An 18387-nucleotide genomic window follows, 5' to 3' on the forward strand; every position below is an offset into this window, starting at 1 on the left:
GTTAAGACCTGAAGCCTGAGGAGCAGCTGGTTAGACGCATCAGAGGTGTTAGAGTAGGGCGGGAACAAAATCCTGCGGGAAGATCGCTCTCTATGGGGAACGTGGGCCCCCTCGGGACCTGTATTCACAAAGAGTCTAAAGTAATTGTGTAGAACTCACGGTGATGTGTTGGAACAGGTTGAAGGTTGAGGTGCCAGCAGCAGTAGTGGTAGTGATGCGGTCCAGGTATCTCTGTAGAGAACCAGTCTGCCAGTCACATCCTCCATCTTGTCTCTCACTCACCACCTGGCCCTCTCTGTTCTTCAGGTACACTGCCCCCTTCAGGCCATACCTGGGAACACACACAGTTGTCAGTGTGTTACGGTACTCTTTTTAAATCAACCTATTTATGGATATTTGTTTGAGAAATATCTCAACATAAATCACTGTAGTGATTTCTACTGTATGTTTTTGCTCAGTTCAATGCTAGCCTGGTCTCAGATCTATTTGTGCTGTCTTGTCAACTCCTATGATTTACTGGTTGGCAAGGACCATATGAGTTGGTAAGACAGCACCAACTGATCTGGGACCAGCTCTACTGTTATGACCTTACTGTGGTATGAAGACCAGCTCTACTGTTATGACCTTACTGTGATATGAAGACCAGCTCTACTGTTATGACCTTACTGTGGTATGAAGACCTGCTCTACTGTTATGATCTTACTGTTATGACCTTACTGTGATGACCTTCCTGTGATATGAAGACCAGCTCTACTGTTATGATCTTACTGTTATGACCTTACTGTGGTATGAAGACCAGCATGCCGTTGGCTCTGATGGTGTAGATGACCGCGTCGGCCACACAGCGCTCGTCTGTCTCTGGGTCTTTCTCTCTGAAGTAGAGGCACTGGAATAGCTCTGTGGACACCTTCTGGGCATGCTGTGCTGCCTAGGGTGTCAGAGGGTAGAGGTTAGAGTTCAGGGGTCAATGTCAGAAGATAACCATCCTCATAGGGGATTTTCTACAGTAAAAGACTCCACACACTGTGCTCTATGCTCCCATGTCATTTATTGAAACAACGTTGACCCTTAGGTCTTCATCACCCCCAAGTCGTCCGTTTGGAGATGAATGATATCTTCTCTTATCTCATTGGATCTTTATTTCCTTTTTTAATGCTATTGTGGATGTTTGATATTGCTACAATACTGACCCTGTTCTTGTTGTTGATTTGCTGAGCCACCTCCTCCAACTCTTTGTTACTGGCTAAGGCCTTGGCTGGCCCCGCCCCCTTCTCCATGGCGATGGCTGCGGTGAGCAGGCGGTGGACGATCATGTCGGCATAGCGACGGATGGGAGAGGTGAAGTGGGTGTATCGGTCCAGAGCCAGACCTGAAGGAAGAGACACAGAGGTAAACAAATTATCTCTGTCCAGATATAACCTGGGCCCTGAGAGTAAACCTGTCCAGATATAACCTGGGCCCTGAGAGTAGATCTGTCCAGATATAACCTGGACCCTGGGAGTAGATCTGTCTAGATATAACCTGGGCCCTGAGAGTAGATCTGTCCAGATATAACCTGGGCCTTGAGATTAGATCTGTCCAGATATAACCATACTGATAGTACTGGTCTTGAGGACATTAGTTACCATAGTAATAGCACTGGTCCTGAGGACATTAGTTACCATAGTGATAGCACTGGTCCTGAGGACATTAGTTACCATAGTGATAGTACTGGTTCTGAGGACATTAGTTACCATAGTGATAGTACTGGTCCTGAGGACATTAGTTACCATAGTGATAGCACTGGTCCTGATGACATTAGTTACCATAGTGATAGCACTGGTCCTGAGGACAGTAGTTACCATAGTGATAGCACTGGTCCTGAGGACAGTAGTTACCATAGTGATAGCACTGGTCCTGAGGACATTAGTTACCATAGTGATACTACTAGTTCTGAGGACATTAGTTACCATAGTGATAGTACTGGTCCTGAGGACATTAGTTACCATAGTGATAGCACTGGTCCTGAGGACATTAGTTACCATAGTGATAGTACTGGTCCTGAGGACATTAGTTACCATAGTGATAGCACTGGTCCTGAGGACATTAGTTACCATAGTGATACTACTAGTTCTGAGGACATTAGTTACCATAGTGATAGTACTGGTTCTGATGACATTAGTTACCATAGTGATAGTACTGGTCCTGAGGACATTAGTTACCATAGTGATAGTACTGGTCCTGAGAACATTAGTTACCATAGTGATAGCACTGGTCCTGAGGACATTAGTTACCATAGTGATAGCACTGGTCCTGAGGACATTAGTTACCATAGTGATAGTACTGGTCCTGAGGACATTAGTTACCATAGTGATAGCACTGGTCCTGAGGACATTAGTTACCATAGTGATAGCACTGGTCCTGAGGACAGTAGTTACCATAGTGATAGCACTGGTCCTGAGGACATTAGTTACCATAGTGATAGTACTGGTCGACAGGGCAGGCTCCGGTAGAGAAGTAGAGGGCATTAGACATGGCCATGGTAGCCATCACCCTCAGCAGCCGGTTCACCAGCGGGTCCCGGGGGTCCACGGCCCGGTCCAGGGAGTCAGCCAGGGCCTTGTTTGACCTGGGACAGGGAGTCAAGGTTATGGGTTGAACTTTACTGCTATTTGATCTAGCCTGTACGTTTGAATTAGTTGTTCTTTTGGTTGACTGGTGTGCAGACATGGGATCAAACACATTTGTCAAATACTTGGGAGTTTTCACTTTTGGGAGTATTCCATTCGTTCCATTGCACAAGGCAAAACTACATGAAGTGCAAGTCAATATTTTGACATATTTAATATGATACATGTCTGAAATGTTCCACGTCTCTGTTCAAAGATGATAATAATTCCATCCATATCGATGCATATCCATATCGATAGATATCCATATCCATACATATCCATATCGATAGATATCCATATCCATACATATGCATATTGATGCATATCCATATCAATGTATATTCATATCGATGCATATCCATACATATCCATATCGATACATATCCATACATATCCATATTGATACATATCCATATCGATACATATCCATATCCATATCGATACATATCCATATCCATACATATCCATATCGATACATATCCATACATATCCACATCGTTACATATCCATATCGATACATATCCATACATATCCACATCGATACATATCCATATCGATGCATATCCATATCCATACATATCCACATCGATACATATCCATATCGATACATATCCATCCATATCGATACATATCCATATCCATACATATCCATATCGATACATATCCATATCGATACATATCCATACATATCCATATCGATACATATCCATATCCATACATATCCATACATATCCATATCGATACATATCCATATCGATACATATCCATATCCATACATATCCATATCGATACATATCCATATCCATACATATCCATATCCATACATATCCATACATATTGATACATATCCATATCGATACATATCCATATCGATACATATCCATATCGATACATATCCATACATATCCATATCGATACATATCCATATCGATACATATCCATACATATCCATATCGATACATATCCATATCGACACATATCCATATCGATACATATCCATACATACCCATATCGATACATATCCATATCGATACATATCCATACATATCCATATCGATACATATCCATATCCATACATATTGATACATATCCATATCGATACATATCCATATCGATACATATCCATATCGATACATATCCATATCGATACATATCCATACATATCCATATCGATACATATCCATATCGATACATATCCATACATATCCATATCGACACATATCCATATCGATACATATCCATATCGATACATATCCATACATACCCATATCGATACATATCCATATCGATACATATCCATACATATCCATATCGATACATATCCATATCCATACATATCCATATGATACATATCCATATGATACATATCCATATCCATACATATCCATATCGATACATATCCATACATATCCATATCGATACATATCCATATGATACATATCCATATGATACATATCCATATCCATACATATCGATACATATCCATATGATACATATCCATATGATACATATCCATATCCATACATATCCATATCCATACATATCGATACATATCCATATCGATACATATCCATATCCATACATATCCATATCGATACATATCCATACATATCCATACCGTTACATATCCATATCGATACATATCCATACATATCCATATCGTTACATATCCATACATATCCATATCGATGCATTTCCATATCGATGCATATCCATATCGATGCATATCCATATATATATATCGATAGTTCAACGGCTTATAACACAGTTAATAGAAGTGTTATTAACACAGCTTATAACCTGTACCTGGTGTCTATGTATAGTTAAATGGCTGGTTAGTTAGTAACAGTATACCTGGTGTCTATGTATAGTTAAATGGCTGGTTAGTTAGTGACACCCTAGTAACAGTATACCTGGTGTCTATGTATAGTTAAATGGCTGGTTAGTTAGTGACACCATAGTAACAGTATTCCTGGTGTCTATGTATAGTTAAATGGCTGGTTAGTTAGTGACACCATAGTAACAGTCTACCTGGTATCTATGGTGAAGCCGCGTGCCCGGGCACTGTCCTGCAGCTGGTTGAAGAACTCCTGGCGTGGGGGCGGGTGGTGGCGCAGCAAGGCCTGCTGGGGGAAACTCTCCTGGATCTTACGGGCCACCCAGTGGTTGGCATAGATCATGCACTCTGCCACCTGGAAACACACCATTCTCCATCTTGTTAGCTAGGATGTGCATTGGCTAGCTCCTTGATAGGAATGACAAGCAGGATTCGTTGGCGAACATGCTATGGTTTCTACTTCTTCAAATAGTCAGTTACAACAGTCAAACATTACAACAGTCAAACATTACAACAGTCAAACATTACAACAACAAACATTACAACAGTCAAACATTACGACAGTCAAACATTACAACAACAAACATTACAAAAACAAACATGACAACAGTCAAACATTACAACAGTCAAACATTACAACAGTCAAACATTACAACAGTCAAACATTACAACAGTCAAACATTACAACAGTCAAACATTACAACAGTCAAACATTACAACAGTCAAACATTACAACAGTCAAACATGACAACAGTCAAACATTACAACAGTCAAACATTACAACAGTCAAACATTACAACAGTCAAACATGACAACAGTCAAACATTCAAACATTCAAACAGTCAAACATGACAACAACAAACATTACAACAGTCAAACATGACAACAGTCAAACATGACAACAGTCAAACATGACAACAGTCAAACATTACAACAGTCAAACATTACAACAACAAACATTACAACAGTCAAACATTACAACAGTCAAACATGACAACAGTCAAACATTACAACAACAAACATTACAACAACAAACATTACAACAACAAACATTACAACAGTCAAACATTACAACAGTCAAACATGACAACAGTCAAACATTACAACAACAAACATTACAACAACAAACATTACAACAGTCAAACATTACAACAGTCAAACATGACAACAGTCAAACATTACAACAACAAACATGACAACAGTCAAACATGACAACAGTCAAACATTACAACAACAAACATTACAACAGTCAAACATTACAACAACAAACATTACAACAACAAACATTACAACAGTCAAACATTACAACAGTCAAACATTACAACAGTCAAACATTACAACAGTCAAACATTACAACAGTCAAACATTACAACAAACAAACATTACAACAGTCAAACATTACAACAGTCAAACATTACAACAACAAACATTACGACAGTCAAACATTACGACAGTCAAACATTACAACAGTCAAACATTACAACAGTCAAACATTACAAAAACAAACGTTACAACAGTCAAACATGACAACAGTCAAACATGACAACAGTCAAACATTACAACAGTCAAACATTACAACAGTCAAACATGACAACAGTCAAACATGACAACAGTCAAACATTACAACAGTCAAACATTACAACAGTCAAACATGACAACAGTCAAACATTACAACAGTCAAACATGACAACAGTCAAACATGACAACAGTCAAACATGACAACAGTCAAACATGACAACAGTCAAACATTACAACAGTCAAACATTACAACAGTCAAACATGACAACAGTCAAACATTACAACAACAAACAATTGTATGTATGTTGTTTTTTCAACGTCTTGTCGCACAAGAAAACAGTGAACAGAAATATGAATTCGAACGTCTGTTGCTACAATGATTTGTTCCCCACCGTCTCATGGACCTCCAGTGGCTGTCTGGGCACCAGGGCTGTGATGTTCCTGTCCTCATCCAGCTGCGCCCTCACCTCTACCCCCTCCAGCTCCAACGCTCCTCCCTTGTCCCTCTGGGCACGCAGCTGTCTGGTGGACAGATGTATGGTGCATTTATGGAAGTGTTATCTAATCATTGTTAAAGAATGATTAACAGAAACCCTCTCTAGTACCTACCTGGTCACGTGGGTGAGACAATGATTAACAGCAACACTCTAGTACCTACCTGGCCACATGGGTGAGACAATGATTAACAGAAACCCTCTCTAGTACCTGGCCACGTGGGTGAAACAGTGATTAACAGAAACCCTCTAGTACCCACCTGGCCACGTGGGTGAGACAATTATTAACAGAAACCCACTAGTACCTACCTGGCCACATGGGTGAGACAATGATTAACAGAAACCCTCTAGTACCCACCTGGCCACGTGGGTGAGACAATGATTAACAGAAACCCTCTAGTACCCACCTGGCCACGTGGGTGAGACAATGATTAACAGAAACCCTCTAGTACCCACCTGGCCACGTGGGTGAGACAATGATTAACAGAAACCCTCTAGTACCCACCTGGCCACGTGGGTGAGACAATGATTAACAGAAACCCTCTAGTACCTACCTGGCCACGTGGGTGAGGGTCTCCAGGGCCTGGGTGAGCTGGGCCAGCTTGGCATCCCTCTCCCCAGGTGGTAGCTGGGCTATAGAATAATAATAATATAACTTTATTGACAAAACAATGAAGAAATCACTTTGGCTTCACAATAAGATGAATTAAACCAGAACATAAAAACACATCTGTTCTATTTCCTCTATAGTGCACTACTTTAGACAGTCTGGAGAAGGGTAGTGTACTACTTTAGACAGCCTGGAGAAGGGTAGTGCACTACTTTAGACAGTCTGGAGAAGGGTAGTGCACTACTTTAGACAGTCTGGAGAAGGGTAGTGCACTACTTTAGACAGTCTGGAGAAGGGTTGTGCACTACTGGAGAAGGGTAGTGCACTACTTTAGACAGTCTGGATGGAGAAGGGTAGTGCACTACTGGAGAAGGGTAGTGCACTACTTTAGACAGTCTGGAGAAGGGTAGTGCACTACTTTAGACAGTCTGGAGAATGGTAGTGCACTACTTTAGACAGTCTGGAGAAGGGTAGTGCACTACTTTAGACAGTCTGGAGAAGGGTAGTGCACTACTTTAGACAGTCTGGAGAAGGGTAGTGCACTACTTTAGACAGCCTGGAGAAGGGTAGTGCACTACTTTAGACAGTCTGGAGAAGGGTAGTGCACTACTTTAGACAGTCTGGAGAAGGGTAGTGCACTACTTTAGACAGTCTGGAGAAGGGTAGTGCACTACTTTAGACAGCCTGGAGAAGGGTAGTGCACTACTTTAGACAGTCTGGAGAAGGGTAGTGCACTACTTTAGACAGTCTGGAGAAGGGTAGTGCACTACTTTAGACAGTCTGGAGAAGGGTAGTGCACTACTTTAGACAGCCTGGAGAAGGGTAGTGCACTACTTTAGACAGTCTGGAGAAGGGTAGTGCACTACTTTAGACAGTCTGGAGAAGGGTAGTGCACTACTTTAGGCAGTCTGGAGAAGGGTAGTGCACTACTTTAGACAGCCTGGAGAAGGGTAGTGCACTACTTTAGACAGCCTGGAGAAGGGTAGTGCACTACTTTAGACAGCCTGGAAAAGAGTAGTGCACTACTTTAGACAGTCTGGAGAAGGGTAGTGCACTACTTTAGACAGCCTGGAGAAGGGTAGTGCACTACTTTAGACAGCCTGGAGAAGGGTAGTGCACTACTTTAGGCAGTCTGGAGAAGGGTAGTGCACTACTTTAGGCAGTCTGGAGAAGGGTAGTGCACTACTTTAGACAGCCTGGAGAAGGGTAGTGCACTACTTTAGACAGCCTGGAGAAGGGTAGTGTACTACTTTAGACAGTCTGGAGAAGGGTAGTGCACTACTTTAGACAGCCTGGAGAAGGGTAGTGCACTACTTTAGACAGTCTGGAGAAGGGTAGTGCACTACTTTAGACAGTCTGGAGAAGGGTAGTGCACTACTTTAGACAGCCTGGAGAAGGGTAGTGCACTACTTTAGACAGCCTGGACAAGGGTAGTCCACTACTTTAGACTGTCTCCTCTCCATTCAGCAGTATTAAAACATGATTGGACCTAGTTCTGGGACCTCTGTCTCCTCTCCATTCAGCATTATTAAAACATGATGGTACCTAGTTCTGGGACCTCTGTCTCCTCTCCATTCAGCAGTATTAAAACATGATGGTACCTAGTTCTGGGACCTCTGTCTCCTCTCCATTCAGCAGTATTAAAACATGATGGTACCTAGTTCTGGGACCTCTGTCTCCTCTCCATTCAGCAGTATTAAAACATGATGGTACCTAGTTCTGGGACCTCTGTCTCCTCTCCATTCAGCAGTATTAAAACATGATGGTACCTAGTTCTGGGACCTCTGTCTCCTCTCCATTCAGCAGTATTAAAACATGATGGTACCTAGTTCTGGGACCTCTGTCTCCTCTCCATTCAGCAGTATTAAAACATGATGGTACCTAGTTCTGGGACCTCTGTCTCCTCTCCATTCAGCAGTATTAAAACATGATGGTACCTAGTTCTGGGACCTCTGTCTCCTCTCCATTCAGCAGTATTAAAACATGATGGTACCTAGTTCTGGGACCTCTGTCTCCTCTCCATTCAGCAGTATTAAAACATGATGGTACCTAGTTCTGGGACCTCTGTCTCCTCTCCATTCAGCAGTATTAAAACATGATGGTACCTAGTTCTGGGACCTCTGCCTCCTCTCCATTCAGCAGTATTAAAACATGATGGTACCTAGTTCTGGGACCTCTGCCTCCTCTCCGTTGAGCAGTATTAAACATGATGGTACCTAGTTCTGGGACCTCTGCCTCCTCTCCGTTGAGCAGTATTAAACATGATGGTACCTAGTTCTGGGACCTCTGTCTCCTCTCCATTCAGCAGTATTAAAACATGATGGGACCTAGTTCTGGGACCTCTGCCTCCTCTCCATTCAGCAGTATTAAACATGATGGTACCTAGTTCTGGGACCTCTGTCCCCTCTCCATTCAGCAGTATTAAACATGATGGTACCTAGTTCTGGGACCTCTGCCTCCTCTCCATTCAGCAGTATTAAACATGATGGTACCTAGTTCTGGGACCTCTGCCTCCTCTCCGTTGAGCAGAGCCTGGGCCAGTTCATAGTAAAGCTGGTAGGAGGATTGGATTAGTGTACGACCGTACCAGACCTTGTTCACCGCCAGGGTCTGGGCATCCAGGTCCCACATGACGCTCATGGCATACCTGGACACACGGACACACACAGAGGGACACACGGACACGCACAGAGGGACACACGGACACGCACAGAGGGACACACGGACACGCACAGAGGGACACACGGACAGCTGTTAATGAGGCACGGACATACAGCCTCAGACTACTGGATAGTTCCAACCAACGTTATGAGAGTGACCTAAGACTAAATTAATCATCCTGATGAACTTCACTGAGGTTTACAGAGCAGAGGTCAGAGGTCAGTGTGTTGTGGTGTCAGTCAGTGTTGTTCCTTCACCTGTCCACTCCTCCCAGCAGAGGTCAGAGGTCAGTGTGTTGTGGTGTCAGTAAGTGTTGTTCCTTCACCTGTCCACTCCTCCCAGCAGAGGTCAGAGGTCAGTGTGTTGTTCCTCTACCTGTGCACTCCTCCCAGCAGAGGTCAGAGTTCAGTGTGTTGTGGTGTCAGTAAGTGTTGTTCCTCTACCTGTGCACTCCTCCCAGCAGAGGTCAGAGGTCAGTGTGTTGTGGTGTCAGTAAGTGTTGTTCCTTCACCTGTCCACCCCTCCCAGCAGAGAGCAGAGGTCAGTGTGATGTAGAGTTGATCTCTCACCTGTCCACCCCTCCCAGCAGAGAGCAGAGGTCAGCACTGAGGACAGCAGGCAGCATGTCATACCTGCGGTCGGCCAGGTAGTACGTGGTGGCCCTGAGAACATGACAGAATAAAGAGTTTACTGGAGCTAACACAGTCACCAGCAGGGGGCGACTGACCCCACAACATCAGACCGTACTGACTGTCAGACTGGGGGAGGGAGACGGACAGGAGGGACGTGTCAGAACTGTTGACTTTTGGGGAAGTGGGTATTCCAGGGTCACTTTAAGGGAGGAGTTATCCATGATTCACCAAATTATATTTTGAAAGAGGAAGCAAAATATTTTAAGCATTGGTTTTCTTTTCAGTCTGGAAAAACACCAGGGCTTGACGGTAAAACACCAGGGCATGATGGTAAAACACCAGGGCTTGATGGTAAAACACCAGGGCTTGATGGTAAAACACCAGGGCTTGATGGTAAAACACCAGAGCTTGATGGTAAAACACCAGGGCTTGATGGTAAAACACCAGGGCTTGGTGGTAAAACACCAGGGCTTGATGGTAAAACACCAGGGCTTGATGGTAAAACACCAGGGCTTGATGGTAAAACACCAGGGCTTGATGGTAAAACACCAGGGCTTGATGGTAAAACACCAGAGCTTGATGGTAAAACACCAGGGCTTGATGGTAAAACACCAGGGCTTGATGGTAAAACACCAGGGCTTGATGGTAAAACACCAGAGCTTGATGGTAAAACACCAGGGCTTGATGGTAAAACACCAGGGTTTGATGGTAAAACACCAGGGCTTGATGGTAAAACACCAGGGCTTGATGGTAAAACACCAGGGCTTGATGGCAAAACACCAGGGCTTGATGGTAAAACACCAGAGCTTGATGGTAAAACACCAGAGCTTGATGGTAAAACACCAGGGCTTGATGGTAAAACACCAGAGCTTGATGGTAAAACACCAGGGCTTGATGGTAAAACACCAGGGCTTGATGGTAAAACACCAGGGCTTGATGGTAAAACACCAGGGCTTGATGGTAAAACACCAGAGCTTGATGGTAAAACACCAGGGCTTGATGGTAAAACACCAGGGCTTGATGGTAAAACACCAAGGCTTGATGGTAAAACACCAGAGCTTGATGGTAAAACACCAGAGCTTGATGGTAAAACACCAGGGCTTGATGGTAAAACACCAGGGCTTGATGGTAAAACACCAGGGCTTGATGGTAAAACACCAGGGCTTGATGGTAAAACACCAGAGCTTGATGGTAAAACACCAGAGCTTGATGGTAAAACACCAGGGCTTGATGGTAAAACACCAGGGCTTGATGGTAAAACACCAGGGCTTGATGGTAAAACACCAGGGCTTGATGGTAAAACACCAGAGCTTGACGGTAAAACACCAGAGCTTGACGGTAAAACACCAGAGCTTGACGGTAAAACACCAGGGCTTGACGGTAAAACACCAGGGCTTGACGGTAAAACACCAGGGCTTGACGGTAAAACACCAGGGCTTGACGGTAAAACACCAGGGCTTGACGGTAAAACACCAGGGCTTGACGGTAAAACACCAGGGCTTGACGGTAAAACACCAGAGCTTGACGGTAAAACACCAGAGCTTGACGGTAAAACACCAGGGCTTGACGGTAAAACACCAGGGCTTGACGGTAAAACACCAGGGCTTGACGGTAAAACACCAGGGCTTGACGGTAAAACACCAGAGCTTGACGGTAAAACACCAGGGCTTGACGGTAAAACACCAGGGCTTGACGGTAAAACACCAGGGCTTGACGGTAAAACACCAGGGCTTGACGGTAAAACACCAGGGCTTGACGGTAAAACACCAGGGCTTGACGGTAAAACACCAGGGCTTGACGGTAAAACACCAGGGCTTGATGGTAAAACACCAGGGCTTGATGGTAAAACACCAGGGCTTGATGGTAAAACACCAGGGCTTGATGGTAAAACACCAGGGCTTGATGGTAAAACACCAGGGCTTGATGGTACCAGTAGAAGTATATCAGACCTTTTTTTGACGTACTCAACAATCCATTATTAGCATGTTTTAATTACTCTTATACAAACGGTAGACTTTCAGGTACTCAACAAGAAGGTCTGATTTCATTACTACTAAAACAGGACCCAGGTGGTATGTATAAAGATCCAGTCTATTTAAAAAAAAAAAAACTGGAGGCCTCTAACACTTCAATGTTGTGATGCGAGAAGCCTGGAAAAATGTATAGCACATTGAATAAAAAAGGTTTTACCAAATATTGTTTTTTACATGGACGATATGTTGGAGATAATGTACGACAATTTCTTGAAATAATTGAACATTATGAAACATCGAAGATACCAGGTCTGGTCTTCATAGCAGATTTTGGAAAAGGCGTTTGATAAAGCACGACGAGAATTAATGGATTACTTTAACTTTTGGTGAATCTCTTATCCAATGGGTTAAAGTTATGTATAGCAACCCCAGATGTAAAATAGTAAATAATAGTTACTTGTCAGAAAATATAGAGCTTTTAAGAGGAGTAAAACAAGGCTGTCCGTTGTCTCCATATCTATTTATTATGGCCATTGAAATGCTAGCTATTCAAATTGGATCCAACAAGAACATCAAGGAGTTAGAAATCCAGGGGGTAAAAACTAAAGTGTCAATGTATTCCGATGACTCTAGTTCTTTTCTTAAGTCCGCAATCTGGATCCCTGTACAGTCTCAATCTGGATCCCTGTACAGTCTCAATCTGGATCCCTGTACAGTCTCAATCTGGATCCCTGTACAGTCTCAATCTGGATCTCTGTACAGTCTCAATCTGGATCCCTGTACAGTCTCAATCTGGATCCCTGTACAGTCTCAATCTGGATCCCTGTACAGTCTCAATCTGGATCCCTGTACAGTCTCAATCTGGATCCCTGTTCAGTCTCAATCTGGATCCCTGTACAGTCTCAATCTGGATCCCTGTACAGTCGCAATCTGCATCCCTGTACAGTCCGCAATCTGGATCCCTGTACAGTCTCAATCTGGATCCCTGTACAGTCTCAATCTGGATCCCTGTACAGTCTCAATCTGGATCCCTGTACAGTCTAAATATGGATCCCTGTACAGTCTCAATCTGGATCCCTGTACAGTCTCAATCTGGATCCCTGTTCAGTCTCAATCTGGATCCCTGTACAGTCTCAATCTGGATCCCTGTACAGTCTCAATCTGGATCCCTGTACAGTCTCAATCTGGATCCCTGTACAGTCTCAATCTGGATCCCTGTACAGTCTCAATCTGGATCCCTGTACAGTCTCGTTGAATATCTTGTTCCCTTTTCTAGCCTCTCTGGACTAAAACCTAATTATGACAAGCGTACCATATTACGTATTGGATCGTTAGAAAATACAGTGTTTACACCACCTTGTAGTTTACTAATAAAATGGGCGGATGGTGAAGTAGACGTACTTGGTATTCTCAAAAAAATATTAATGGACTTACCACAATTAATTTCAATAGAACGTTAGCAAAAAATAGATAAGATTCTGCAACCACGGAGAGGTAAATAGTTGTCTATTTCTGGTAAATACTTGTCTATTTCTGGTAAATACTTGTCTATTTCTGGTAAATACTTGTCTATTTCATCACATTGATGAACTCTTTGGTCCGATCCCAGTTGACTGACTAATGGCACTGCCTACTGCAGATGACTCGTTTTTAAATCATATGAGCAAAAAAATATTTCATTTTATTTGGAATGCTAAGCCAGACAAAATGAAACGTGCCTATAATGAATATGAGTTTGGGAGGCTAAAATTATTCAATATTAATGCTTTCGACCGCTCACTAAAAGCTTTATTCAAACATAAATTAAACTTCAGTAGATTATTAAGAAAAGCTCGTCCTTTGGTTCAAAAATGCCTTTTTTGCCTTTATACAGAATACAACTTCTAATTTCCGACTAATTATTATTATTATGAGAGGGTGGAAGATATATGTCCTCCGACGAGGAGGAAGATATATGTCCTCCGACGAGGAGGAAGATATATGTCCCCCGACGAGGAGGAAGATATATGTCCCCCGACGAGGAGGAAGATATATGTCCCCCGACGAGGAGGAAGATATATGTCCTTCGACGAGGAGGAAGATATATGTCCTTCGACGAGGGGGGGGGGTTAATACATGTTTTCTTTATTTAAATAGAGGGAGGACCTGGCACATGCCTCACAGACACTCAAACACATTCACTCCCTCCCTCTCCCTCTCACCTAGCGCGAGCCTCCAGGTCTGTCAGGGACCCCTCTTTAACGAAGTGTGTGACGTCAGCGATGTGAACGCCCAGCTCTAACCTCTCCCCCCGCGGGCCGGGGGGGAGGCTGCGTATGGACAGGGTGTCGTCTACGTCCTCACAGCCCAGAGGGTCGACGCTGAACACCAGGTGGGTTTGTCTCAGATCCCGTCTGGTAATCACCTCGGCGGGGTCTACTGACCAGGGGCTCTCGGGGGAGGACACTGGCATCTCACCGAGCTAGAAACACACAAATAGATACGCAGTGACGCATACATCAACATAGAGACATGTAGACACACACAACAAGAGATATACATTTAAAAAACAAACAAAAAAAGCCTAATTTCGACATAAGTACTCCGCTGCATCTCCCAACAGGACACATTTACAGAAGTAAGCACAACAATTTACATCTTAGTGCAAAGACTGACTTTACTATAACCTACCTGGATACAGATCTCTATGAGGACGGTGTATTATACTATAACTGGATACAGATCTCTATGAGGACAGTGTATTATACTATAACTGGATACAGATCTCTATGAGGACAGTGTATTATACTATAACTGGATACAGATCTCTATGAGGACAGTGTATTATACTATAACTGGATACAGATCTCTATGAGGACGGTGTATTATACTATAACTGGATACAGATCTCTATGAGGACAGTGTATTATACTATAACTGGATACAGATCTCTATGAGGACAGTGTATTATACTATAACCTACCTGGATACAGATCTCTATGAGGACAGTGTATTATACTATAACTGGATACAGATCTCTATGAGGACGGTGTATTATACTATAACTGGATACAGATCTCTATGAGGACGGTGTATTATACTATAACTGGATACAGATCTCTATGAGGACAGTGTATTATACTATAACTGGATACAGATCTCTATGAGGACAGTGTATTATACTATAACTGGATACAGATCTCTATGAGGACAGTGTATTATACTATAACTGGATACAGATCTCTATGAGGACGGTGTATTATACTATAACTGGATACAGATCTCTATGAGGACAGTGTATTATACTATAACTGGATACAGATCTCTATGAGGACGGTGTATTATACTATAACTGGATACAGATCTCTATGAGGACGGTGTATTATACTATAACTGGATACAGATCTCTATGAGGACGGTGTATTATACTATAACTGGATACAGATCTCTATGAGGACGGTGTATTATACTATAACTGGATACAGATCTCTATGAGGACGGTGTATTATACTATAACTGGATACAGATCTCTATGAGGACAGTGTATTATACTATAACTGGATACAGATCTCTATGAGGACAGTGTATTATACTATAACTGGATACAGATCTCTATGAGGACAGTGTATTATACTATAACTGGATACAGATCTCTATGAGGACGGTGTATTATACTATAACTGGATACAGATCTCTATGAGGACGGTGTATTATACTATAACTGGATACAGATCTCTATGAGGACAGTGTATTATACTATAACTGGATACAGATCTCTATGAGGACAGTGTATTATACTATAACTGGATACAGATCTCTATGAGGACAGTGTATTATACTATAACTGGATACAGATCTCTATGAGGACAGTGTATTATACTATAACTGGATACAGATCTCTATGAGGACAGTGTATTATACTATAACTGGATACAGATCTCTATGAGGATGGTGTATTATACTATAACTGGATACAGATCTCTATGAGGACAGTGTATTATACTATAACCTACCTGGATACAGATCTCTATGAGGACGGTGTATTATACTATACCCTACCTGGATACAGATCTCTATGAGGACGGTGTATTATACTATAACTGGATACAGATCTCTATGAGGACAGTGTATTATACTATAACTGGATACAGATCTCTATGAGGACAGTGTATTATACTATAACTGGATACAGATCTCTATGAGGACAGTGTATTATACTATAACTGGATACAGATCTCTATGAGGATGGTGTATTATACTATAACTGGATACAGATCTCTATGAGGACGGTGTATTATACTATAACTGGATACAGATCTCTATGAGGACAGTGTATTATACTATAACTGGATACAGATCTCTATGAGGACAGTGTATTATACTATAACTGGATACAGATCTCTATGAGGACAGTGTATTATACTATAACTGGATACAGATCTCTATGAGGACAGTGTATTATACTATACCCTACCTGGATACAGATCTCTATGAGGACGGTGTATTATACTATAACTGGATACAGATCTCTATGAGGATGGTGTATTATCCTATAACTGGATACAGATCTCTATGAGGACAGTGTATTATACTATAACTGGATACAGATCTCTATGAGGACGGTGTATTATACTATAACTGGATACAGATCTCTATGAGGACGGTGTATTATACTATAACTGGATACAGATCTCTATGAGGACAGTGTATTATACTATAACTGGATACAGATCTCTATGAGGACAGTGTATTATACTATACCCTACCTGGATACAGATCTCTATGAGGACGGTGTATTATACTATAACCTACCTGTGCCTCAGAGAAAGGAGGTACGTGGATGCAGTTCTCTATGAGGATGGTTTGGACCTCAGTCTCCAGCTCCCCAGCCCGGCCCAGAACCCTGACACTGTGTCCGTTAGGGTAGAGGGAGGTGCTGTCCCACGAGTCCAGACGAACTATCACCCGGTGATCCTGGAGAGATGGAGGAGATGACAGGCTTCATGTCCTTTCAACAGTCAGAGACTTAAAGCAAGTTCACCTGATTCAACCACTCTACTAATCATCAAGTCCTTAGTCTGACCTGTAGTTTGTCAGCCTGTTGGGTGCTGATTCGGATCTTAGGGATGCGTTGGTCCCAGGGCGTGGCCAGGATACGCTGGGAGTTCCTGCTCTGTGATTGGGTCTCCTCCTTGGGGGGAAAGGTCACGACATAGTCCCTCCAGTTCCTCTGAAGGATCCCTACCACACGACCTGGAGGGAGGAGGGAGGGATGAGAGAGGTAGGGAGGGAGGAGAGAGGGAGAAGATAGAGAGGAGGGGGAGAGAGAGGGAGAAGGAGGGAGAAGAGAGAGAGGAGGGAGAGGGAGAGAGAGAAGAGAGATAGGAGGGGGAGAGAGAGGGAGAGAGAGGGAGAAGAGAGAGAGGGAGAAGGAGGAAGAAGAGAGAGAGGAGGGGGAAGAGAGAGAGGAGGGGGAGAAGGAGGGGGAAGAGAGAGAGGAGGGGGAGAAGGAGGGAGAAGAGAGCGAGAGGGAGAAGAGAGAGAGGGAGAAGAGAGAGAGGAGTAAATGATATGTTACATGAATGTAATTCTAGTCTTTATACTGTATGTTCTGTCTAGTATCTCATCCATTCAGTCTAGGAAAGACAGAGGTGAGTAACTGAGACAGGAATTAGGTCAGTAGTGTGTGTGTGTGTGTGTGTCTGTGTGTGTACCTGTGGCCATGGGTTGGCTCTGTGTCTCGTCTCCCTTCTCCTCCCCCTGTCCCTCCGTCAGGGCCGTGGTTCTCCCCCTCCACTCCCCCTTCGGCAACAGCTCCACGGCAACCATATCGCCATGCACCGCCCGGTTACGATTCCTCCCCCCACACACCAGCACATCACTGTTCAGCTCTGGGAGAGGATGTACAGTGACAAACGTTGTCGAGTTGTTTTTGTCTCTGGTCCTCCAGCACTTTGGATTTGATATGAACTGACGATGATGAGGTTAACGTGCAGACTGGCAGCTTTCATTTGAGGGGATTTTTCATCTAT

General features: G+C 43.1%; 1 protein-coding gene across 2 annotated transcripts in view; it reads right to left on the minus strand.

The window, feature by feature from the left end:
* The window catches only part of LOC139384890 (DIS3-like exonuclease 1), a 40610-nt gene that overhangs the window by 2030 nt on the left and 20193 nt on the right, over positions 1-18387 (minus strand). For both annotated transcript variants that reach the window (XM_071129791.1, XM_071129790.1), the window contains exons 7-19: positions 18070-18246; positions 17439-17608; positions 17168-17329; positions 14578-14837; positions 10341-10433; positions 9603-9757; positions 7055-7133; positions 6399-6528; positions 4683-4843; positions 2454-2608; positions 1191-1369; positions 783-928; positions 160-331 (exon numbers count right to left, since the gene is read on the minus strand). In XM_071129791.1, the coding sequence (XP_070985892.1) occupies positions 160-331; positions 783-928; positions 1191-1369; positions 2454-2608; positions 4683-4843; positions 6399-6528; positions 7055-7133; positions 9603-9757; positions 10341-10433; positions 14578-14837; positions 17168-17329; positions 17439-17608; positions 18070-18246 (2039 nt within the window). The remainder of the gene's footprint in view (positions 1-159; positions 332-782; positions 929-1190; positions 1370-2453; positions 2609-4682; positions 4844-6398; positions 6529-7054; positions 7134-9602; positions 9758-10340; positions 10434-14577; positions 14838-17167; positions 17330-17438; positions 17609-18069; positions 18247-18387) is intronic.

This window comes from Oncorhynchus clarkii, chromosome 26, assembly GCF_045791955.1.
Source record: "Oncorhynchus clarkii lewisi isolate Uvic-CL-2024 chromosome 26, UVic_Ocla_1.0, whole genome shotgun sequence".
NCBI classification, from domain to species: domain Eukaryota; kingdom Metazoa; phylum Chordata; class Actinopteri; order Salmoniformes; family Salmonidae; genus Oncorhynchus; species Oncorhynchus clarkii.